At 34.8% G+C, this 25,927-nt stretch overlaps 2 protein-coding genes across 4 annotated transcripts; one reads left to right on the top strand and one right to left on the bottom strand.

Annotated features, from left to right (window-relative positions):
• The first annotated feature begins 2,908 nt into the window (after nucleotides 1-2,908).
• zgc:158701 (uncharacterized protein LOC100151367 homolog) lies at nucleotides 2,909-5,657 on the top strand. Its single transcript, XM_067448952.1, has 4 exons — nucleotides 2,909-3,634; nucleotides 4,169-4,255; nucleotides 4,659-4,712; nucleotides 5,306-5,657. The coding sequence occupies exons 1-4, from the start codon at nucleotides 3,571-3,573 to the stop codon at nucleotides 5,434-5,436; spliced, it is 336 nt and encodes a 111-aa protein (XP_067305053.1). The 5' UTR covers nucleotides 2,909-3,570; the 3' UTR covers nucleotides 5,437-5,657.
• Nucleotides 5,658-6,059: 402 nt separating this feature from the next.
• On the bottom strand, nucleotides 6,060-24,505 carry ceacam1 (CEA cell adhesion molecule 1). 3 transcript variants are annotated; one of them, XM_067448897.1, is made up of 16 exons: nucleotides 24,380-24,502; nucleotides 23,837-23,909; nucleotides 19,031-19,336; nucleotides 17,852-18,130; nucleotides 17,456-17,719; nucleotides 17,091-17,363; nucleotides 15,725-15,976; nucleotides 15,372-15,647; nucleotides 13,168-13,419; nucleotides 12,821-13,090; nucleotides 12,476-12,727; nucleotides 11,450-11,725; nucleotides 11,114-11,365; nucleotides 9,959-10,234; nucleotides 7,337-7,570; nucleotides 6,063-6,344 (listed from the first exon to the last, which is right to left on the bottom strand). In XM_067448897.1, exons 1-16 carry the CDS (start codon nucleotides 24,401-24,403, stop codon nucleotides 6,256-6,258), a joined length of 3,648 nt encoding a protein of 1,215 aa, XP_067304998.1. In that variant the 5' UTR covers nucleotides 24,404-24,502; the 3' UTR covers nucleotides 6,063-6,255. The 3 variants fall into 3 exon arrangements, with proteins under 3 accessions (XP_067305000.1, XP_067304998.1, XP_067304999.1); XM_067448899.1 differs by lacking the exon at nucleotides 7,337-7,570 and having other exon boundaries at nucleotides 6,060-6,344; nucleotides 24,380-24,505; XM_067448898.1 differs by lacking the exons at nucleotides 23,837-23,909; nucleotides 24,380-24,502 and adding an exon at nucleotides 20,581-20,717 and having other exon boundaries at nucleotides 6,064-6,344.
• Between the last annotated feature and the right edge of the window lie 1,422 nt (nucleotides 24,506-25,927).

The raw sequence follows: 25,927 nt of genomic DNA, 5'->3' as shown, positions 1-25,927 counted from the left end.
ACAAGTTCTCAATTGGATTAAGGTCTGGAGATTGGGCTGGCCACTCCATAACATTAATTTTGTTGGTTTGGAACCAAGACTTTGCCCGTTTACTAGTGTGTTTTGGGTCATTGTCTTGTTGAAACAACCGTTTCAAGGGCATGTCCTCTTCAGCATAGGGCAACATGACCTCTTCAAGTATTTTAACATATGCAAACTGATCCATGATCCCTGGTATGCGATAAATAGGCCCAACACCATAGTAGGAGAAACATGCCCATATCATGATGCTTGTACCTCCATGCTTCACTGTCTTCACTGTGTACTGTGGCTTGAATTCAGAGTTTGGGGGTCGTCTCACAAACTGCCTGTGGCCCTTGGACCCAAAAAGAACAATTTTACTCTCATCAGTCCACAAAATGTTCCTCCATTTCTCTTTAGGCCAGTTGATGTGTTCTTTGGCAAATTGTAACCTCTTCTGCACATGCCTTTTTTTTAACAGAGGGACTTTGCGGGGGATTCTTGAAAATAGATTAGCTTCACACAGACGTCTTCTAACTGTCACAGTACTTACAGGTAACTCCAGACTGTCTTTGATCATCCTGGAGGTGATCATTGGCTGAGCCTTTGCCATTCTGGTTATTCTTCTATCCATTTTGATGGTTGTCTTCCGTTTTCTTCCACGTCTCTCTGGTTTTGCTCTCCATTTTAAGGCATTGGAGATCATTTTAGCTGAACAGCCTATCATTTTTTGCACCTCTTTATAGGTTTTCCCCTCTCTAATCAACTTTTTAATCAAAGTACGCTGTTCTTCTGAACAATGTCTTGAACGACCCATTTTCCTCAGCTTTCAAATGCATGTTCAACAAGTGTTGGCTTCATCCTTAAATAGGGGCCACCTGATTCACACCTGTTTCTTCACAAAATTGATGACCTCAGTAATTGAATGCCACACTGCTATTTTTTTGAACACACCCCTTTCAACTAATTCAACTAATTGCCCAATTGCACAGCCTTAAGAGCGTGCATATCATGAATGCTGGGTCTCATTTGTTTTCTGAGAATCTACTGAACCTACTGGTAACTTGTTTGCCACGTAGCAATAAAAAAATATACGAAAAACCTTGATTATTCTGGTTAGTCACATTGTACTGCTATTATTTTGAACAATACTGTATATATATATTAGTGCTGGGCAACAATTAAAATGTTTAATCGCGATTAATCGAATGATTATTCGATGAAATCGAATTATGCGCAAAATTCAATAATGAATACAAAATTGCAATAGCATATGGTTTGCAAACACTTTAAACAAATAAGGTGATTTTTACAGCAGTTAAAAGTTAGTAACAGTTACAATATTTCTTGTAAATATCAACTTAAACATTAATTTATTCAAATTAAATTAAATTGGTGGTATACATCTATTGATCCTGAAGTAATATTCTCATCAGTGTTCTGTCAGCTTTTACATGGGCCTACTTAAATCTGCATATTTGTGATATTCACCCCAGGGCGTTATTTAATTTTATAAAGGCCATTTTTTAAAAATCTTATTAAATGTATGCATCATCTTTCCTGTTAAATTCTTACATTTGATTAATGAATTCAGTTATAATAGTAAAAACACTAGGTTGTTACCAATCAAATTAAATCATTTAAACTGCAAAAATATACAGCTGCAATAAATAATGTTCAAATAATGTGCAATAAGATTGATGTTCTAAATAAAACATGCAATCATCCTTTTAAACATAACCGCCAATAGGGGGCAGCAAGTGATCGTCTTCATAAGTGAGTCATTGAGTCGTTTATTCAAATGATTCATTCAAATCGCTGAATCATTTAGTATCAAAACACCGGGCCGAATGTTGCTTTCCTCTGGAACTATTTTCGTCGGTGAAATATATATATATAGTTTTTTTTGTTTTAGTTTATTAATATTTTTTTATTTTTTATTTTTTACGCTAATGTCATGAATATTATTTTTTGGGGGGCATTATATTTTACAATCTGAAATAACCAGAAAAATATTTGTAATTCACAGATAATTCAGAGAAAATTTGTAATTCAAAATAGTTCAGATTTTAATCCATTAATTCATGTGATTAAAGTAACTTGACTAAGTTAAAGACACTCTCAAGCATGTGTTCAGAAAACATGCTAGAGAGTGTCAGTTTCAGACCTGTAGGTCTCCGTATAGCTGAATGGAAGTCAGTTGATCTTTGATATTGTGTCACTGCACAAATACTGTTAAATACTTTTTGGCACCTATACAGTCTGATAAGCATCATAAAACAAGCACTCGGCTGGGGCATGTTATAGTGTACACACAAGAGTGTCAGATGGCACATGATATCAAGCTGAGTTATTCCTCCTGTTAAAGAAGAATTTAAAGTTTCATGATATCTGTAAATCAGGCTCAAGTCAAGACAATCCATGTGCACTTTAGTTCTTTTATTAACGCAAAAGTCTAGCACAACATGTCTTATATGTCAGCATGTGACAGGTAATCTTATTTATCTTCATTATATCTGTTCTAAAAGCTCACTTTAAGATATTGATTTACAGTTATAGTATGTAAGCACTAGTTTTCTGCATAACTGTGGTGCCCAACAAAAATATTGTTTGAAGGTTCATATATTTATTGGGCATACTGTGCAAATATTTACAGGGCAGAGTGAGGATATAAAGGTGCAGTGTGTAATGTTTATTCATAGAAATGCAATAGAATATACATAACTATGTTTTCATGCGCAGTGCTGCGGTCATGCCAAAGCATCTCAGTTGGGTCAGAACTCTAAATAAAGAAACTCCACAAAATCTATTTTCTTCTATTATTCAGAGAGTGTCCCCAGAATGACTTCAGAATGTTTCCCCCTTTTTGTTTTGCAGTTATACAATGGTTTTAGTCCGACCAGCATGTCTTTACAGTTTTATGATTCTGAGTGAATACAAGATTGATTATGGGTTGCATGCTTATTATCATTTAGCTGTTAAGGAATGTATTTTTTTGGTCCTGAGTTGTACGTCAAATGTGACCCAGACCTCCAGGTGCTTGTTCACAGGAACATCCATCATGTTTCGTCTTTGACAAATGACTGTAGATGCATCATATATTACTAGACTTTAAAAGGTTGAGTGAAATCTGAACTTTCAGGTTCCTGAAAAACAATCAAATGGAGAATATTTGCCACTAGACCTAATGTCTCCTTTGATCTGAAAGTTATGAATGTGATATAGTAAGTATAAGAAAAAAAAAACAGTGAGGGTTCATTAGAGTTTGAATTACAAAGGGGACATTGACATTTGGCAAAATAATCTTTCTTTCCCCAAATTGCATGCAACCCTCATCACAGATCTTGTTTCAGATGAGAAGTGCTGTCAGCATTTCATTCACACTTCACTTCTATAATTCTGTCCAGCAAGCTGGGGCATAACCAGAAATGGCTTTTGAGACAGAAATCAGAGCTTTGTCATATAAATACTGCGTAACCCCAGTTTTGAAAACAGAGTTCTCTCGAAAAGCAGGAGTCTTGAAGACAACGCATTCTTTTCTCATTTTCTTTCTAAGTGCTGGTGATAACGATGAAGGTCCAGGTGATTCTTCTGGCCTTTGCTGTGGTGGTTGCCACTAACATCCACTGTCAAGGTAAAAAATAAAACTATAAATAATATAATTACATTTACAGTATCACTATGTATTTTTTTTTATTTTACTGTATTTTATATAATGTTCTTAAATTGTGTTTATATATATATATTATATATAAAACAAGATGCTTGTCTTGCCTTCTTCTGACTATCTGTTAAAAGGATGTCACCCAAAAATGCCATTTCTTTTCATCATTTACTCACCCTAAAGTTGTTTTAAACTTGTATGAATTTCTTTCTTCTGCTGAACAAAAAATAAGAATGTATGTAACCAAATAGTTGATGGGACCCTGCAGACTTCCATAGTAATTTAATTTTTGGATGAACTATCTTTTAAATCCTGTAATATAATATATATTTAAAAAAAGTATATTTATATATATATATATTTATATTATATATATATATATATATATATATATATATATATATATATATATATATATATATATATATATATATATATATTATAAATTCTTGATATTAAATTAAATGTGTGATCTATTTGCATATCTATATGTGTCTGGTGCAGTCCAGTCTCAGCTGACAGACGCAGATACATCTCCAGTGTTCAAAGGTCACGTCATGTCCAGACAGGTCTGGAAGTGCAACTGCAATGGTAAGATTGTCTCTTTTGCTGTGTACAGAAAGTGACATATCTGCCAACCTTCGTGAGAGTGGCCACCATTGACTCAAATGGTTTTAAAAATGGTCACAAAATACTAGAAGCCCTAAATCTCTTGTTTTCTTGTATGGCAAACCTTTACTGCATAACCTTGCGATTCTGTGGAAAACTGAATTGTTTTGTGGACTTTATTTGTTTTATTTTTTGCAGCCATTAACTAGTAGTAAAGTGTCTCTCAGTGTGCTTCTTAAAGTGTAATGATGAAAGTTTTGCTTCAGAATAAATTACATTTTCTCTAATAGTGTGTACTGCCCAAATGTAGTGTGACTTTGACATGCGCTTAAGTATTTACAGGTGAAAATGAAAAAGTCAAGTTTATTGATGGTGTTTCACATAGGAAGAAGAATTTCTCTGGAGCAGAACTGTCCTTGTGAGCTGCAACGTCAAAACAGTGAGTCATGCAACCTGTATTTACCCAGACTGTATTTAACTTAACATTTTGTCAGTCAAGTTAAACAGAATGAAACACTGGGACAATGTTTGTTTAAATACAAAATACAAAATACAAACTCACTTTACTTGCCTTTTAGCTATATTTATATATATTTGAATAAAGTGAATGTCCCATTCAGAGACTGATGACTTACTCATTTAGATATTTACCGCAATGTGCTTACAGTGTAAGTTTCTTATGAAGATTGTGAAGATGATTCATATTTCCTATCTTAATAAAAAACATTTAAGGTATCGTTCACCCAATAATGAATATTCTGACATTATTTACTTAGCCTCATGGCTAAAAGTTTGTGTAATAAATTCTATGTTGAAGCAATTTTTTTTTTCTTTTCTAAAGCCACTTTTTCTAATGTCTATTTGATGCCTTTCTCATTTAACACAATAATGACTTTAATGAATATTATCTATTTTAAGGGGAATTTCTCATAAAAAAATCCAAATTTGATGTCAAATGAATTGCCAAATCTAGTAATCAATAAGATTACATTTACAACTTGGCAGCCCAATCTATTTTACTTTTATTTTCAGGAATGCTCAGCAAAGAGCAGAGAGCTGTTTGCCAAAAGAAGGGGATTGTGACGTATAAAAAATGCCAACAGTTGACTGGAGGAAACAGGAAGGAGAAGAACGTCAGAAAAGTCTACAGTATGCCGATTTAATTCTCTCTGACTCCCAGTCACGATACACAAATTATACACCTTTACAGTTTTATACATGTACCTATTACACAATATAAGTGAGTAGTGTATACGGAACTACTTTGTATCTATACTATTCCAAAACATTTAATCTACCCAGTGTTCTAGGTTCAGTTTTTACAATTTGAAAATATTTATATATTGGAAAAAGATGTACAAGTGCATTTAAAAATAAAACAGGTTGCTAATAAAAAGAACAGTTTGTCTGAATAATTTGCTTTTATTTAATTCTATAAAGAAAATATATAAAATTTCATTTTTCTTTTAATTATCTTTGACATAATCACAAAATACATTAATCACACTTTCAAGTAAGAAAATATATTTAATTGAGAAATATAAGAAACATGATCTTTGAGAAGCAAACAGAATTTGGATTTGTCAGTTGGATAATATGCCTGAATTTGGTACACGTATAGCTTTTCCAGAGAGATCATTTCTATCACACCTAAAAAAAGAGCTACAAATCAGAATAATTCTGCATCTGTGAAGTTCATCTTTAATTTAGAGTATAGCATATTAAACGGTTGATTCGTTAAATTACTGTCCAATTAATGATAGTCATAAAATGTACCATATGTATATAAAATAAATATATAGGTAAATAGTGCAGTATGGTTCTATTAAAATGTAACATTTTTTTTTAGTTGCCTAAAGAGTGTTCTGTTTTAAAATTAATATTAGCACTAATCTAATCTACTAATCTAGAAGCCTCACTCAGACAGATAGTGTGAGGCCTACAATGCCGCGTTCATCCTGACAGTAACATCGGTAGGCCTATTAAAGCCATTCTTCCAGAACAGGGAACAGCAGAGTGACAAGAGCCATCAGCAGCAAACTCGCCTGGAAGCTGACAGCAGCATTGGGGACTGTGGGGAAGACAGAGAGGATGGTTACTTCAAGAACACAGCATGAAACTAACTATCTCTGCTATTTTTTTTTTTACAATTAACCTTTATATCAGTGTTTCCCAACTAGTGTGCCGATACAGGTTGTCAGTTTATTCGTGGAAAAGGATCAAATTCCAAAAAAACCTTGTATCCCAATACAGTGTTTAATTGAAAAATTAGGTTTCTGTCCCACAGAGACAATATGTAAATTTGTTTTATCATCACCAACAAAATCATACTATGACCTTATTGTGTTCCTTCCTGACTTAAAGGAACACTCCACCGTTTTTAGAAATATGGCTTATTCAACTTCTTTCCTACATTTAGATATGTGGGCAAATGCATTTTTGTCTCAGTGCATGCATTGTTTAAGTTTGACAGGGTCACCGCTAGCTTAGCTTAATGAATGGAATCCTACGTTGCCAACTAGCATGAGTAAAAGTGATCAAAAAACAAACAAACAAAAAAACACCTAATTACTTCTTGTGGCCTGCGTATTCACAACGAGTATATATAGAGAAGCAGAATTATACTAGGCGATTTCCTAGATAGATATTGACTTGGGACTATATTATGGGCAAGCACAGGCGAAGCACTGCTACCCGGGCACAGAGGGCGCTATCTCTTCGCCCAAGTAGCATAGCTAAGCTAGCGGTGACCCTGCCAAAATAAAACAATGCGATCACTGAGACAAAAATGCATTTGCCCACATATCTAAATGTAGGAAAGAAGTTGATTAAGCCCTATTTCTAAAAACGGTGGAGTGTTCCTTTAAGCTCAAGTTTCACATGAAATGCAAGTACTACTTTTATTAGCCTATAATATCTCGTTTTATTTGCGTTTTATACTGTATATTATTTTTTATAGTGGCGTGTCGTGGAATTTTTTACTTATCAAAACCGTGGCAAAAAAAGGTTGGGAAACACAGCTCCATGTTAACTTTTTTTGTGTGAATTTGGACTGATGCTCACAACTGACGACTTGGCTGGTGTAGACCGTCACATTGGTCAAAGTGTTTTTGGCCACACAGGTGTAATTGCTGCCCAGGATATACTTCATAGGAATTTCTATGGTAGATTGATTTCCCACTACTGTGTTGTTTTCGAGGATCCAATAATACACAGCTGGTGGCTGAGACACTGCTTGACATGTCAACTTGGGGGGAATGCCTGGATGTACAATGATCTGCACACTCTGTGGTCCAACTGCTCAGGAAACACGCAGAGGTTTAGTTTGTGCAAAATAGTCTTTTAAAGTCAGATTTATAGCAAAGTAATTAGGAGCCAAGCACCAAACCGAAGCACACCTTCAGACCATGCTGGCAGAAAGGTTTTAAAAACAAATTGGATAGAGAGAACACTAAAATGGATGTGAGGCTGTATCTCCACAAATTATTTGCTGTATTAAGATGAAATATAAAAGAGATATGAAAAAAATAATATTGTTTGACCAAAAATCATGAGACTTTTTCCCCCATGTCGGCCATTTTAGGCATCCGCCATTTTGAATTCTGGAGTAAAACGCTATGTTTAATGAACACATTACTGCATTGTTACGAGTTATGTGTAGTCGACACTACAGCCCTGTTGAAGTTTTAAAAAGTTTCAAGACAGTCACCTTGTGGTCAAAAACTATAAAGAAATGTAAAAAATGCAATAGCTTTTGAATACTAATTAAACGGTCTGGGTAGATTCCTTGGGTCTTATTCATAAAATGTTGCGCAGAAACTGTTCTATGATCTAAGATCATTTCTGAAATGTGTACGCGTGATTCCGAAAAATGAACGCACGTACAAAAAACGTGCATATGCCATGTGAAATTTATAAATCACAAATGATCTTAAAATTGTGTGCAGCTGAATGGTTTTAGATCTCCGCCTTGTAAATGCCGCCTAAAGAATATCATTATAAAAGAGCACCATTCAACCTCCACATTTTTTACTTGAGAATGGTGAGTGGCAAGAAAAATAATTTAGGCGAGGCCGAAACCGGGGTCCTACTAAATAATGCTAAATAATTTAACTTTAATGCTGTGTAATTATGCTAACAGGGTTTTGAAAAAATATGCAGGCTATATGCTTTATTTTGAACAACTAGCCTATAGGGTATTCTTTTAATTTTTCCAGGCTATTTTTAAAATGTTTGCTGCATGGTTAAGGTACACTAAATATCAGTCAAAACTGAGTTCAGAAACTGATCAGAAACTGCTGGTTTACTTTTATTTGTTTACACTTATAATAAAAAGAAAATATTGTGCTTTAATTTGTATATATATGTTTTTGGACATTAAGATTTTTTTTAGGTTTTTAACAAAGTCTCTTCTCACCAAGGCTGCATTTATGTTATACATTAAAAAAAGAAACAAAAAAGGAAAATAGAAAGTTCAAAAGAACCGCATTTATCTGAAATAGAAAACTTTTGCAACATTGTACTACCGTTCAAAAGTTTTGGGTCGGTATAACATTTTTTTCAACTTATATATAAAGTAATATTTGTTTATTCAGCAAGGATGCATTAAATTGATCAAGTGACAGACATTTAATGTTGCAAAAGCTTTATATTTCAGATAAATGCGGTTCTTTTGAACTTTCTATTCATTAAATAATGTTTTCAACATTGATAATAATAATAAATGTTTGTTGAGCATCAAATCATCATTTCTGAAGGATAATATGACACTGAAGACTGAAGTAATGATGATAAATTCTAGACTGGATGAACCCAGCCTGATCTGATGGCGATTTGATTTCGCCCGGCAACTCAGTCTGGAAACCTGTACATTAATTTCTGCTGCTTCTGTTTCACTTTTGCCAATCACAGACTGGCTTATCCACTGGCGCGCCATTAGCTGGTTTAAGATGGATAGAGAATTACAGGCGTCGTTGCCCATTGATCACGCCTGTTTTGGTCTGATTGGTAGAAGGACTATCCAATGGCGTACAGAGTCTTTTAAATTATGCTCATTGATCACGCCTCTTGTGCAGTAGAAAATAAAGAGCAGACTCCCCGGACCAATGTTCAATCTTAAACTGAGCTTGGTCTGGTGATAGCAAGACAAGATATATTCATCTTTACATCACAGAAATAAATTACATTCTAAAATATATTCAAATAGAAAACAGTTAAATTGTAAATTAAATGGTAAAACTATTTCACAATAATACTGTTTTTGCTATATTTTAGATCAAATAAATGCAGAGAAAATTTAATTAGAGGATAAATAACTATTATTAGGGACAATAACTATTATACTATAATTATTATTGCTGCTTATAGATTTCCAAATACCTGCATTACTCTGCCACAGGGAAAAGTGTACATCTGCTCAGACCCTGATGTAGCGGTAAGCACTCTTTCACATCAAAGACCATTTTTATAAATATGAACTTTGAGGTGGATTTTAACGTACACACAGTCTAAGATAAAATCTATGCGTACACACGTTTTATAAATGAGGCCCCTTGAGTCATTCTGAGCACAATGATATAAATTATGCCATAGTCGTTCAAATTCATTACATTTTTCGTTTAGTCCAACTTGAGTGCTTGGCCCCTTAATTATGTTTTAAACATGTATGTTTTTTATATTACTCACAGTTGACCACAAGATAATATGGATCACTGACACGCTCTTTCAGTGCGTTTGTGGCGGCGCAATGGTATGTCCCATCATCAGCGGTCTTCAGATATTTGAAGGTCACAGTGGTATTATCTGCTGAAAATGTAACTCCGTCTGATGGCTGGAATTGATAGTCGTTTCGAAGCCAGTGGATTTTGTTGTAGGGTCCCTTCACATTACACATGAGCTGCAGGCTTTGAGAAGCCAGAGGAATGAGACGATCACTGGTCACTTTCACTTCAGTGATGGCATCTGTTGAGTGTACAGAATATTGTGGTTAGTAGTGTGACTGTGATGTACTTTCTAGGTTCGCGTTTGACAGTACTCTTCACTTGGAATTATCTTCATCTGAATTATTTAGTTTGCAGTCTGTATTGAATGCGATGCCATGAAAATACATGTACTGTAAAATCTTTGCAAGAAGTCTCTTTCTATTGAACTGTCCCTGTGGGCTACACAAAACAATACAATGCAACAGTGTAGTCTGATTCATATGGAAGCTTGATTCCGCCATAGAATAGATCATTTTAAAAGATAATAGCGACTTTTTATCTCGCAATTGTGCGTTTACATCTCACAATTTTTTTTAATTTTTTTGTCTCAGAATTGCCAGATATTAACAAACATTTTTGAGTTATATACCTGCTCTGGAGCACGGTATGTTCAGAGAGTGAGTTGCCATGGTTACTTACATACGCTGAAAGTTACCTCCATTTTTGGAACCGAAAGTTGAGTTTTTCCGCTAACTTACTCTTATATATGGGTATATTACATAACCTGCTTTCTGGAATAACCCCCAGTTCTTTTAGGTGAATCAAAAACATACGCACAACCAGTGTAGTCTGATTTCCAGAATGAATGAATCCCGTCAGCCGGTTCTTTTTAGTGTATCAAAAACAGTGTAAATTCCCACAGAGAATGATTCTCTAGGATATTTTGTGTTTGTGTGTGTAAATCAAAACATACATTGCAACCAGTGTAGTCTGATTACCAAAATAAATTATAATTTCTATACTATATAAGCAAAATGTGTATAACGTTTTCAAATTATCATTTCAAATATGTATATGAAAAAAAAACTATCGGGTTAAAAATCCTGAAGGGACAAAAAAAACAAAAAAAAACACCTACCTATTACAGTTAAGTTCACTGAGGCGTTTCTGCTGCTGCCTGTGATGTTATTGAAGGCCCTGCAGGTGTACAGTCCACTATCACCTAGTGAGAGAGTTGAGGTTGTATACATTGAGCCCTCTGCCACCTTTGAGCTGTTAAAGAACCAGGTGTATTGACTTTGAGGACGAGAGACTGCAGTACAGCTAAAGTTCACATTGGACCCGGTCTCTGACATGTTTGGGCCTTTGACTGTCGTGTTCCATGGGCCATCTGAAAAATGCCATATACATCGAAAATTATTCCCATGAACACTGCTTCAAATGGACATGCTACAAATATATCTGTGTTACTCACAGTTGACCATCAAGTCATAGGCCTGGCTGTTTGAGTAGCTGACAGTGTTCATTGCTGTACATTGATAATGTCCGTCATCACTAAGAGAGAGATTTTGGAAACTCAAGGTGGAATTATCACTGGAAAAAGTGATTCCATTTGCAGGATAAAGGAATGTGCCATTCTTCGTCCACTGAATGTACTCAACATCTCCAATGGCATTGCAAGATAGTGTAAAGGGTTGGTTGAGGACTGGTTGCTGATTGCCCGCATTTACCATAACATGAGTGATTGGATCTGAAATTTAGACAGAAAGATTTTAGAGAGATGACATCTTATAAATGGATAGTCATCATTTATTCACCCTCATGTCATTCCAAACATGTACAGTATGCATTTCTTTATTGTGTACAGTGCATAATATATTTTGAAATAATTCTGTGTTTTTGTTGATACACAGAAAGTCAATGTGGTCCAGTGATGTTTAGAACTCCACTTATTTCCCTAGTACAGACTAAAAAGCTGAAACATTCTTCAAAATATCTTCTTTTGTGGCAAGAAGTCAAACTTGTTTGGACTAAGAGAGTAACTTATATCAGAATTTTAATTTATTTAGTGAGCTATCTCTTTTAAAATATGTTTTATATTGTATTGTAATTTTTGAACTTTCCATATCACCCTGCACTTTATCTTTAAAAAAGTAGTTTGTAACTTGAATGTGCAAAGCTGCTTTCAGGTGTTTTAGCTGTACAAAAACAGTAAGGCTGTTTGATATTGTTAACTGGTATTTGTTTTCATATTATTTTAATTTATTATCATAATCAGAAACACATTGGCCAACCGTTTACTGCACTGTTATTGCTCTAGTTATTTGCCTAGTGGATAATGCCTAAAGAGAAGTCTTGCACATTCATAGAAAATAGCTTACTTCAAGATGCAAAATAAGGTGGATTTGAGAACTCAAGAGATGTGCCGACCTGACGGTTGAACAACAGAACTGACAAAGTATTAATACAGCATACATTATTTGAAGGCCTAATGACTTACATTTTACAGTTAAGATCACTGTGGCGTTTTTGCTGTTGCCTGTGATGTTATTGAAGGCCATGCAGGTGTACTGTCCACTATAGTCTACTGAGAGAACTCCTGATACATACACTGGGCCATCATGCACCTTTGAACTGTTGAAGAACCAGCTGTATTGACTGGTGGGGTAAGAGCTGGCAGAACAGCTGAAAGTCACATTATATCCTACAGCTCCTACAGCTGGACCCGAGATTGTTGTGTTCCATGGACCATCTGAAAGACAAAGATGTGGAATAGGTCACACTCTGATCTGGGTTACTTTCAGATACTTTCAGAAGCTAGGTCAAAGTATTGTTGTTCACTCACAGAAGACCTTCAGATCATAGTCCAGACTGGTCGCGTTGCTGACAGCATTACTAGCTGCACACTGATACAGTCCATCATCACTGAGAGAGACCGGGTTAAAGTTTAAGTTGTTATTAGAGAAAGTGATCCGACTGTCGTTAGACATTATTTTGCCGTTCTTCATCCACTGAATGTGTTCAACATCTCCACTGGCAGTGCAGGTTAGTGTGAATGGACGGTTGAGGATTGGTTGCTGATTGTTCATATTCACCATCACATTGCTGACAGGAGCTAAAATTCCATACAAAAAAATTAGCCACTTCAGTTTTTAAAAACAAGCAGTCTAAGCACTGAATTCAATGACTCACCAAGTACAGTTAGGTTCACCGCGGCGTTGCTGCTAATGCCTGTGATGTTATTGAAGGCCGTGCAGGTGTACTGTCCGCTATGGTTTCGTGTGAGAGCTGCAGTTCTATACACTGAGCCCTCGGCCACTTTTGAGCCACTGAAATACCAGCTGTATTGACTTTGAGGACGAGAGACAGAGGAACAGCTGAACGTCACGTTGGATCCCACTTCTGCTACATCTGGACCAGAGGCTGTTGTGTTGATCGGGCCATCTAGCAAATACATGAACTGTTTTAACCTTCTGTTTCAAGTTATACAGGTGCACCATTTTATCCTTATCCTTATTGCATTGTTGTCGTCAGTCATCATGCTGTTATCTTCATTTACAGGTTGGTACAGTTGGCTATATACATAGGCTAATGTTCATTTTATTCATAGAGCATGAAGTAATTGCTTGGCAAACATTAAGTGTTATTGCCTACCCTACCCTAAGTAACCTACCCTAAACCAAACCCTAACTGTAGCTCTAGTAAGTACATGTATTAACTAATATTAATCAGTACATATTTGAGTAAGTACAATGACTATGTCACCTTAAAATAACACGTAACCTGTAACCTCTCATAAAAAAACCAAGTCTTTACTTGATTATTTTAGTATTGATTGTATTTTATTGCATTAAAACTGTTGTTTTGGTTTACAATGGTCTTATTCTGTATATTATTTTATCATAAAGAGCTAAGGATATATTTGGTAAAATGTCAGTGTCCCATGTTACATTTATATTAATCAGCTGTCCCATATATTAATGGCACAGATAATCAGGCCTCAAGAAAATGTATTTGTCTGAGCCAATGGGATTGGGCGCTCCGTAACATGATATTTAAATAAGCAATTACCCCCCCCCCCCCACACACACACACACACAAAATATATATTAATCATCTTCACTGAATGAACATCAAATTCTATAGCTCAATTAAGGTAATCCTTTTACCATTTTTTACACTGTAGGCATATACAAGTCATGTATTTTAGCATAAATTCAGTAAATACATTTATCTAAGTTTTTAAGTTATATGAATATATTTTTTTTACAGTGTGCATAGGCTAAAGAGGTATTTATTCAACTTACCCTGAACGTCTAATGTAATCTCTGTACTGATCGAGTTCGGTGTAAAGGAATCTAATACATAGATGCCAGAACTTTTCAGAGTTACTGACAATAAGGTGAGCTGATATGCAGTTCAGAATATTAATATTTTTTTACATTGTTGAAAGAAGTCTCTTAAGCTGACCACGGCTGCTTTTTTGGACCAAAATACAATAAAACAGTAATATTTTTTAAATAGTATTATACTTTAAAAGAACCTTTTTCTATTTTAAAATTTGAAATTATTCAATAAACTTAATTATTAAATCAATTAAACTTTAATTGAGTCATTACTGTAATTTGCAACGCTGAATTTTCAGCATCATTACTCCATTGTCACATCCTCCTTCATAAATCATACTAATATGCTGATTTGCTGCTCAGGAAACATTTCTTCTTGTCAATAACGTTGCAACATCTAATGAGATACATATGAACTATAAGCAATAGGCACAATAATCCATGCCTAATGCCTATAATGCCCCTTAGCTAAATTCACTGTAACCCATGGTTTTACTGGGCGTATTGCTTTTATAAAACGGTTAGTCCATAAAAAATATTATTTGCATATTTATTTTATTCATAAAATAAACAGTGCGGTAATACTAATGTCAAGGGTGTAGTCTATGTTTGTAGAACAACGCTCAACCAATCAGAATCAAGGACCAGAACTATCTGTTTTATAATATATAATTATATAAATTACTGGTATATAACTTTTCTATAAAATACTATGGATTATAAATAAATTATTTAACTCAATTAACCTGTAAATTATGTTAATAATGAAGATGTTGGAATTTATAAATAATAACTATAAATAAATATCCAACATAAAATAAATTCACAGTTCACTATTATCTAACACTAATAAATGTGATAATCCCATTTAAAAATGTTCAGATTGAATAAATTTTACAAATGCTGATTAATAAGAGAATAACCATTGAATAAATGTGTTGCGATGATACTTAAGAGAAAAATGAATGGTGGGAAGACATATTGCCCCATCTTACTCTATACAGTATTCACAGGAAACATGGATGTTCTGGAAATATCGATCATACTCACAGTTGACCATAAGGTTGTAGGCCTGGCTGCTCACATTGCTGACAGCATTACTTGCTGCACACTGATACAGTCCATCATCACTGAGAGAGAGCAGGTTAAAGTTTAAATTAAAGTTGTTATTGGAGAAAGTGATCCGACTGTCGTTAGACATTATTTTGCCGTTCTTCATCCACTGAATGTTTTCAACATCTCCACTGGCAGTGCAGGTTAGTGTGAATGGACGGTTGAGGATTGGTTGCTGATTGTTCATATTCACCATTACATTGCTGACAGGAGCTAAAATTCCATACAAAAAAATTAGCCACTTCAGTTTTTAAAAACAAGCAGTCTAAGCACTGAATTCAATGACTCACCAAGTACAGTTAGGTTCACCGCGGCGTTGCTGCTAATGCCTGTGATGTTATTGAAGGCCGTGCAGGTGTACTGTCCGCTATGGTTTCGTGTGAGAGCTGCAGTTCTATACACTGAGCCCTCGGCCACTTTTGAGCCACTGAAATACCAGCTGTATTGACTTTGAGGACGAGAGACAGAGGAACAGCTGAACGTCACATTGGATCCCACTACTGCTACATCTGGACCAGAGGCTGTTGTGTTGATCGGGCCATCTAGCAAATACATGAACTGTTTTAACCTTCTGTTTCAAGTTAAAATTACATTGTAATAAACATAACTAACAATGATGCACAAAAAGATTTGAAGATTCATACAATATTAGTCAAATGTTCGGAATAATAATATTTTTTAACTTTGTTGAAAGAAGTCTCTTAAGCTGACCAAGGCTTCGTTTATCTGATCAAAATACAAGAAAACTATTTTTTTTTAAATATTATTTCAATTTTAAAAAGAACATTTTTATTTTAATATATTTTCAGAGTTTATTCAATAAACTTGAATTGAAACATTACAGTAATTTGCAAAGCTGATTTTTTAAATATCATTACTCCCGTGCCATCCTTCAGAAATCATCATAATATGCTGATTTGCTGCTCAAGAAACATTTCTTCCTATTATTAATGTTGTCACATCAAATGAAATACACATGAACTACTAAAGAAAAAAGCGCCAATAATCCGTGCCTTTAATGCCACTTAGCTGTTATGAATTCACTGTAAACCATGGTTTCACTGGACGTATTGTTTTTATAAAACGATCAGTCCATAAAAATATTTATTTGAATATTTATTTTATTCATAGAATAAAAAGTGGAGTATTACTAATGTCACCACAAGGGTGTAGTCTATGTTTGTAGAACAAGGGTCAACCAATCAGAATAAAGGACCAGAACTATCTGTTTTATAATACATAATTATATAAATTATAACTTTACTTATAATTCAAAAACCTACTTTACCTACTTTAAACCTACTTTACTATGGATTCAAATCTAATGATTTAAGTTATATAAATAATGAAGAAGCTTGAATATGTGGAAAAATGTATGGAACTTATTTATAAATAATAACTATAAATAAATATCCAATATAAAATAAATTCACAGCTCGCTATTATCTAACACTTAAAAATGTGATAATTTCACCTCAAAAAATATTCAGATGGAATAAACCTAACAAATGCATTAATAAGAGAATAACCATTTAATAAATGTGCTGTGATGACATTTAAGAGAAAAATGAATGGTGGGAAGACATCTTACCCCATCATACTCTATACAGTATTCACAGGAAACATGAATGTTCTGGAAATATCGATAATACTCACAGTTGACCATAAGGTTGTAGGCCTGGCTGCTCACATTGCTGACAGCATTACTCGCTGCACACTGATACAGTCCATCATCACTGAGAGAGAGCAGGTTAAAGTTTAAATTAAAGTTGTTATTGGAGAAAGTGATCCGACTGTCGTTAGACATAATTTGGCCGTTCTTCGTCCACTGAATGGAGTCCACTGGCCCCACAATATTACAGCTTAGATTAAAAGGCATGTTTTCTACTGGAGAGCCTGATGGATTCAGCGTCACTGCTGATATGGGATCTAAATAAACAAACAGCAATGTATTGGTGATAAAAAGATCATAAGTGTAAACATAAAACATTTAGACAACCATATTTTGAGAGTGTTCTTACCAACTACAACAATAGTTTTTGTCACTGTAGCATATCTCTGTGTGACTGCATTTTGGGCATTGCATGTGTACAGTCCTGTTGTGTTCTGAGCAGTGTTTGAAAGGTTATAAGTCGGACCACTGACATTCACAAGATTGCCATTGTACATCCAGGAAAAAGAAGCTGTTGGTTTGGAGTCAGCAGAGCATGACAGAGAAATGGCCGAACCAGAAACATATGCCATGTTCTCTGGCGAGGCTGTAATTCTCAGGTTACTGGGCCCATCTAAACACATAAAACCAATTCAGATTGAGAGCTTTTGAAACATGTTATTGTCAGCAGCCCATCCCTCTCTGTGCCCTTTGAAGAGATTGTATTACAGTGCATTAAAAACACTTTGTGCTGTCATATACTCACAGCTTATAGTGAGACTCATTTGGCCACTCTCTCCACTGCTGACGTTGTTTACCACAATACACTTGAAGGGCCCTTCATCGTACCGCGTCACACCACTGATGACAAGATTTCGTCCATTGTTGATGAGCTGAACTCTTTCTCCCGCTTTGACCGCAGAGCTGCCGTTCTGCCATGAAAACCACAGTGGCGTGCCAGTGGCGTTGCATGTGAATATCACGGTGTCATTAAACTCCACCAGGTTTGTCCTGTTCACATCTGCAGTAACATTACTGACAGGTTCTACGATTTAACAGAAAAAGTTTTAGTACAAAAATTTCTGTATGCTCAAAACATGTGTACCTATCATCTAGGCCTACCAGTGTATACTATTCCCACAATCAAACCATTCCTTTATCTGCATTCCCTCAATGAAATAATCTGTACTTCACCATATAAGGACTTATTCATTACAAAATACACGTAAAGCATTGTTGTCGACTGTTATCTTCACTTACAGGTTGGTACAGTAGGCTATATACATAGCCTAATGTTCTTTGTATTCAAAGAGCATGAAGTAATCGCTTGGCAAACATTAAGTGTTATTGCATAATTACAAGTAACCTACCCTAAACCAAACCCTAACTGTAGCTCTAGTAAGTACATGTATTAACTAATATTAATCAGTACATATTTGAGTAAGAACAATGACTATGTCACCTTAAAATAACACGTAACCTGTAACCTCTCATAAAAAAAACAAGTCTTTACTTGATTATTTTAGTATTGATTGTATTTTATTGCATTAAAACTGTTGTTTTGGTTTACAATGGTCTTATTCTGTATATTATTTTATCATAAAGAGCTAAGGATATATTTGGTAAAATGTCAGTGTCCCATGTTACATTTATATTAATCAGTGGTCCCATATATTAATGGCACAGATAATCAGGCCTCAAGAAAATGTATTTGTCTGAGCCAATGGGGATTGGGATCCGTAACATGATATTTAAATAAGCAATTACCCCCCCCCCCCAATATATATTAATCATCTTCACTGAATGAACATCAAATTCTATAGCTCAATTAAGGTAATCCTTTTACCATTTTTTACACTGTAGGCATATACAAGTCATGTATTTTAGCATAAGTTTTAAGTTATACACATTTTTTTTTTTTTACAGAGGAATTTATTCAACTTACCCTGAACGTCTAATGTAATCTCTGCACGGATTGAGGTCGGAGCAAAGGAATCTAATACATAGATGCCAGAACTTTTCAGAGTTACTGACAATAAGGTGAGCTGATATGTACTGTTGTTAAAACTTATTCCAGCTCGGTAGCCATTGCCCTGATAAATTCCCCCTGGGTACCACATGAACACTGTACTAGGCCCAGGACCCAACCAGGTCCCAGCTACAATGTAAGTGGAGTCATTCACACTTATGGTGACATTGCTCCCGACTGTCACTGGGTTCTGTGATGGAACCAGGGTCAATGCACAAAGACCTGGGAAAAGCAGGAAAGCCAGTCAGTATCATTTTGAACATATAAAGTAAGAATACATTCATATAAAGTAAGAAACCATTCAACTCTCAGTGTAGTTTGATGGAAATCTGATTTACATGTAGCCTTTGCATATTCGTTGCTTGTTTCCATATGGTAGTTTTCATAGTAGTCTGTTCTAGTTTGTAGAAGTAAAAATGCGCATAGGCACTGTAAAGTGAATATCTAATCAAGTGAGTACTGAGTACTAATGAACAGCAGCCTATGTAATGGTAATATGTCATTTTATTGTGTGGATCACCCTTTAATTAAGCAGTGCTATTGCTAATGTAATTCAGTCTCTGTTTATGTGTAATCTGGGCACTTTATTCCAATACTTATGTATTCTGACATTCTGGTGTTAATGTCACTGTACCCACAAATTTACATTTCCTTTAAATATGCAATTATATTTCTTGATATATCCATTTCAGCCAGGAGAACCTGAGAAAAGTAAAAATTTTAGCACTGTACATGATACCAATTTTTCATACTTTTGTTTTTTGAAAATAAAGATAACACCTTACAGGTTTTTTTTTTTAAAACATTAGTTAACTACATTAGTTAACGTCAACTAAGATTAATAATTGTATATGGTTTAAAATATTGTATAAAGTATATAATTTATTGTTAGTTTCCTGTTAAGTCAGCATTTACCAACAACTTTTAAGATAAAAAGTTAGTTAATGCACTGTGAACTAGCATGAACACTATCAAAAATGAAGGCCATATTGCAATGTGCTATAAATGTCCTTTTAAAAGTTACTTGTTACTAAAATACTACTTTTGACTGATATTTTATTTATGTATTTATTTTATTTAACCTTTATTTAACCAGGAGAGTCCCACTGAGATTAAGAACCTGTTTTTCAAGGGAGTCCTGGCCAAGAGGCAGCAAAGTTATACAAATAAAAACAGTTACAACGTACATACAACATTAAAATAACAGCTTATGAGAAATAATCACAACCAATCGAGGCAGTCTCTACCATTTTATGCTTGGTTTTAAAAGCATTTAAAGAAAAACAATATACTTTTATGCAGAATTTGAAGGTTACAAGTAAAAAAAAATTATATATATAATATATATATATATATATATATATATATATATATATATATATATATATATATATATATATATATATATATAGTTGTTCATAAGAAGAGAAAATGATTTGAAAATGAAAATATAATTGAACAAATACCTGGTATACAGATTAAGGTGAAGAAGGAGAAGGCAAATAATTGATGTCCCATTTTGGAAATCCTACTAGAATATTCTTTACTTCTTCCACAGACTTCAGATGAGTCTGGAACTAAATGAAGTAATCACCATACTTTCATTCTTCTAATATTTACCTTGTTGTACCAATGACTAGGTTCTCCAATGAGAACGCATGTGACAAAAAAGGTACACCCCTTGTCATCATCACACACATTCACTTTGAGTCACTGGTGTGTTTGTTGTGGTTGACTCTAATCTGGATCTAGACTGCTGGTACCCAGCTGACATTCAAGTCACAAATCGAAGGTCAAACCATATATATTTAAATAGTTCCTGGTGTGGTAGGAAAAGATTTGTGGTTAGTAAAAATTGTGGACTATCAACACTAATAGTTGATATTAACATGGAGTGACTCAGGATAACAATTAAAAATAGCTGGTTTAATTCATACCAGCTTCCAACGTCACTCCTGGTTTCAAGTTCTATCAAGTTTTATCTCAAGTGCAGGATGTAAGCCGAACAGGTTTGATGTCATTGAAAAGCTATGTTTAACATTACTTCATTTTGTTTGCATTCTAAAAGATTACATTCGACTGACATTAGTTTCTGTGCAGTAAAAATAGTACAAAATCATGAATCACTGTTTGTTTAGCGATTATTTAAATGTGATACAGGCTTTTCGGTTGACTTTCAAGTTCATTGACACGCCCAATAATGATTCTCATAAAATTGTATAAGAATAAAACTTTAATAAGACACTTTAATAAGAATTTAAACAAAATGTACATTTGAAATTTAGTCATGCATTACATCAGAGCCTTATAATAATCAGACATAATCAGAAATAAATTGGACATGAAAATCATAAGTAATGAGAAAAGATATCCATACATTCTCGTCCTATCTGGACCTATAGTGTCACAGGGATTTTGGAGTCTCTGGCCATAGACAGGGAAACCCTTGGATGGATTGACAGTCCATCATGGGAAGACATAAATTCATTCATAATCTTCTTCACTCACATCTAAAGGGAATTTGCAATTTACCAATCCTTCATGTCTTTGGATTATCAGTAAAATCAGAGCTAACCCACATTAACCGAAATAGAGCTGACACTATACTACTATTAGTGGATCATATTAGTGATCCTAATCCTAATATGTTTTAAGAAAAATATCATCAATAGACAATTCATATTTATTTTAAATCATATTTATATGTAAATATACCCCCAAGGTGAGATAGCATCATTTGTTTATAGTATATATTTAACATAGAGTATAAGACAGGGTGAGATGCTCCCCATGGCAAGATGACCTTCATTTTTTCCTCTAAGTCATAGAAGTAAAAAAATAAAAAAAACTCATCACTTATGATCAATGTCTATAATATTGTAATTTCTTCTGAATATCAACAGTTATTCCGTCAAAACCATTTTGAGGTTAACTGATCAATTTTGTTTTTTGAAAATATATATTTTTTCCTTAATATTTATTGTGTTTCATGGGGTTATTATTCAGCAATTTCATTAATTAACTGAACATTTCAAAGATTCTTTTCATTTCTTTCATAGATAGGGGGCCGTCTTACCCCAATAGTGATAAACTCATCTATATATATATGCACATTGTTCTTAAAGGGATAGTCACCCCATGATTTACTAATCCTCAAGCCATCTTAGGTGTACATATGATTTTGTTTTTTTTTGAGACGAATACAATCGGGGGTATATAAAAAAAAAATCCTGGCCAAATCAAGCTTTATAACGGCAGTGAATGGCGGCCCAAATTTGAAGCCCAAACAAGTGCATCCATCCATTATGAAAGTATTTTTTATAAAAGCATTCTGAAGGAAAGTTTTTAAAAACTTTTAAAGCAAAGTTTCTAGCTTCTGCCAAACCTGCCAAAGAAGCTTATGCTACGCCTTAAGAAGCTTATTTCTTTCCTCCGATTTTTCCGGAAGTGCGCCCGCTTGCGCAATCCACATACGCTTATATTGCAATCATTGGCGAACATATCACTTGTGTGGAAGTATTTTGCAATATGCGAGCAGGACTGGAAATGCAGAGCTACTGTCTGAAGCACAGATATCAAGAAGCGAACAGCCGTGAGTGTACTGGCACACAAATAAAAGCCGCTTTCCTGCACTCGCTGAAGTTGCGTGAGCTTACCTCTCTGCCGTCCACAAACGTAGATAGTGAGCGCTTGTTTAGCTCAGCTTCCCACGTGTTGGACGAGAAACGACTAACTTGTGAGAAAGCCGAAATGCTTCTGTTTGTAAAGAACATCCATGCACTTTTGAAGTGAAATCATTTTTATTTTATTTTATATTTTACCTTAATTACCTTGACTTAATTTGGTTTAAAAAGCACCTGATGTAGCATCTTGGTTTTCTTTGTTTTTTCGTTGCACTAAACATTATTTGATTTAACATTTTTGGAACAATGTATTTATATACTTTTTTTTAAATTATTTAATTTAATTATTTATTTTAATTGAACTGGTAAAGACTTTTTTTTCTTTACACTGAATTTAAAAACAAATATTGATTTAAGTAAATTCTTTGTTTGGATTGTTGAATGTTTGTTGATTGTGTTGTTTGGATTGCAGAATATGCATATGTTAAAGTTAATAGGTAATGTTAATTTTTACATAGGTTCAACCTAATTTAATTTCCTATTAATTTCAGATTGCAAACTTGTTTTCATTGGCTAAAAGCCAATTTGGCCTATTAAATACTAAATAAACATCTTGTTCATGTATACTTTCTTTCTTTATCGTTTGTTGCTTAAAATAAAATAAAATCGGAAACCGGTATCGGAATCAGCCAGTTTGCTTGAAAAAAAAATCAGTATCAGAATCGGCCATATAAAATCATGATTGGTGCATCCCTAGCTACACCCTAGTCAGCCAGTTATGCTTTTTTCGTAAGTTGGTGGGGTAAGGGTGCATGGCATCCTCCCCATCTCACCATTTTTCTTATTTTAAACATAAACCCCACAGTATTTCGAGATCTGTGATTATGTAGTACACATTTTTTTTAGGAGAATAAAATATTTTCTTTAAAAGAGTGGTTGTAAACGTGTTTAAGGAATAAGAACTGGTTCTCGGTTCCCAACCCTAAAAGTAGCCTACTACTGCTACCGTTTTGAATGTAAAATGGAATTTATTTAAATATCTGTGTCACAATGATATTGTTCAAAATTCTCTTTGTCTGCCACCTGTCCTGCTACACACCTTGAGTAAACAGATCTGATTTTCTCTGGTATGTGCTCTTTGATGTTCTGATGTTTTCAGTTTGGTGAAGCCACTGTTAAAAATAAAAACAGAGATTCAATTATACCAAATGCTTTGTGTATGGTGTAATGAATAAGCAATATTGACATCGATGACTTACATATTTTCATGACAATAAAAAAAATATAAAAAAAGGCTTTTCCAGTCACCACTGGGTAAGTTTGTTTATTGAGGTTTAAAACGACATGATAACAAGAAAGGTCAGAATTATAATTTGTAGCTACTTTATTCTTTATTCTAAGTCTCCAATGCGTTTCTTATACATAACGTAACATGAATCTGTAACGTTAAATCTTCACATAACCAATAAGGGAAAAAAAAATAGTAGGCTATATGGATGGCCTCACCCATATTGTCAGGGAACCACAACGTCGGTAAACAACGCCAGTAAAATGATATCGGGAGGGACAATTCTATCTTCAATAAGTGATCGAAGAACAAATAATACCAAAGCCTGGGTTTTTAGCTAGGGGTGGACCTTACCTTTAATGCTGCAAGGCACAACATTGTCTGGAAATATTTGTCTACTTATGTTTGCATTCATATCGGAATCGTCTGAGACAAAGCTTTGGCGTCTGTTGATTCTATTTTCAGTACCTCAATTGAACCGGTGCAGTCTGTCGTATCGGTCGTATCACACAATCACGCGCGCGTTGCATGTTTCATACAAACGCAAGTGGCGCCATCTTGAGGGCATTGCATTTGAAATGAAATGAGTGTGTGTCTGTAGATACAGATAGAATAAACAGACGCCAAGCTTGTCTCAGATGATGCCTTGCGATATGAATGCAAAGATAATATTTACAGACAATGTTCTATGGATTGTACAGTGGTACGGAAAGTATTCAGACGTCTGTCTACCTACATGTACTACATGTCTTAAATGTAAGGGTACCCCTTGCATTTTTCATCTTTGTTATATTGCAGCCATTTGCTAAAATAATTTAAGTTCATTTTTCCACTCATTAATGTAGGCTACACACAGCACCCCATATTGACAGAAAAACACAGAAATTTTGACATTTCTGCAGATTTATAAAAAAGAAACACTGAAATATCACATGGTCCTAGGTATTTAGACCAAGCTTGCAGTCTCCCTGTCAGATACTGAAGCTTTCGCGCCTCGATCGCCCCCTGGTGACCGGTCCCAGTATAGCCGCCCCTCTGTGTTTTCTAATGAGGCAAACTAAACAATAAAATTACACTTCAAATATTTTTTCCCCAAAGTTAGTTTATGTCATTGAAGGCAGTTATCATCACGATGATTTCATTTCAAGTGTTCGTTTTTAAAATAAGTTTAGTTTTAGTTAGTTATCTGATGCTTTAAAAACGGGGGGGGGGGGGGGGGGTTGTGACGTCATGATTGACAGCTGAGACTGACGTCTTCTCTGAATGAAGTTGTCACTGAGGCACTAACGGACTTTTTTCGGAATTTTTGGGAGCAGATTAGAGCTTTAGCTTTAATTTCTACATTTCCATAACTGTTTATTTCACACCAACATAATTAATTGTTCTGCATCTGTGAGAGTGTGGGCGGGCTTTTGATATCGCAGCTGTACTTCCTGCTCTACTTCCTGCGCTCTACTGCGCAACTCCGGTCCCGAAATCGCTAATGCGCAGACTCGGTCCCAAGATGTCAGCGCCGTGCACCCCGCCTGAAAGCTTCAAATATGGCAAACGGAAACGGATGATGTCGAGTCGTCCATATTTTTTAGTGTCTATGATTTAGACCCTTTGCTCAGCTATTACAGCCATGAGTCTTTTTGGGAAAATTTGCAACAAGTTTTTCACACCTGAATTTGGTGATCCTCTGCCGTTCCTCCTTGCAGATCCTGTCCAGTTCTGTAGGTTGTATGGTAAACGTTGGTGGACAGCCATTTTTTTTAGGTCTCTCCAGAGATGCTGAATGGGGTTTAAGTCTGGGCTCTGGCTGGGCCATTCAAGAACACTTATAGAGTTGTTGTGAAGCCACTCCTTCGTTATTTTAGCTGTGTGCTTAGCATTTTCTTTTTGGAAGGTGAACCTTCGGCC

Source organism: Pseudorasbora parva, chromosome 7 (assembly GCF_024679245.1).
Source record: "Pseudorasbora parva isolate DD20220531a chromosome 7, ASM2467924v1, whole genome shotgun sequence".
NCBI lineage: Eukaryota > Metazoa > Chordata > Actinopteri > Cypriniformes > Gobionidae > Pseudorasbora > Pseudorasbora parva.
Note: the sequence above shows the minus strand (reverse complement) of the source record. Positions and strands in the feature narration are given on the sequence as shown.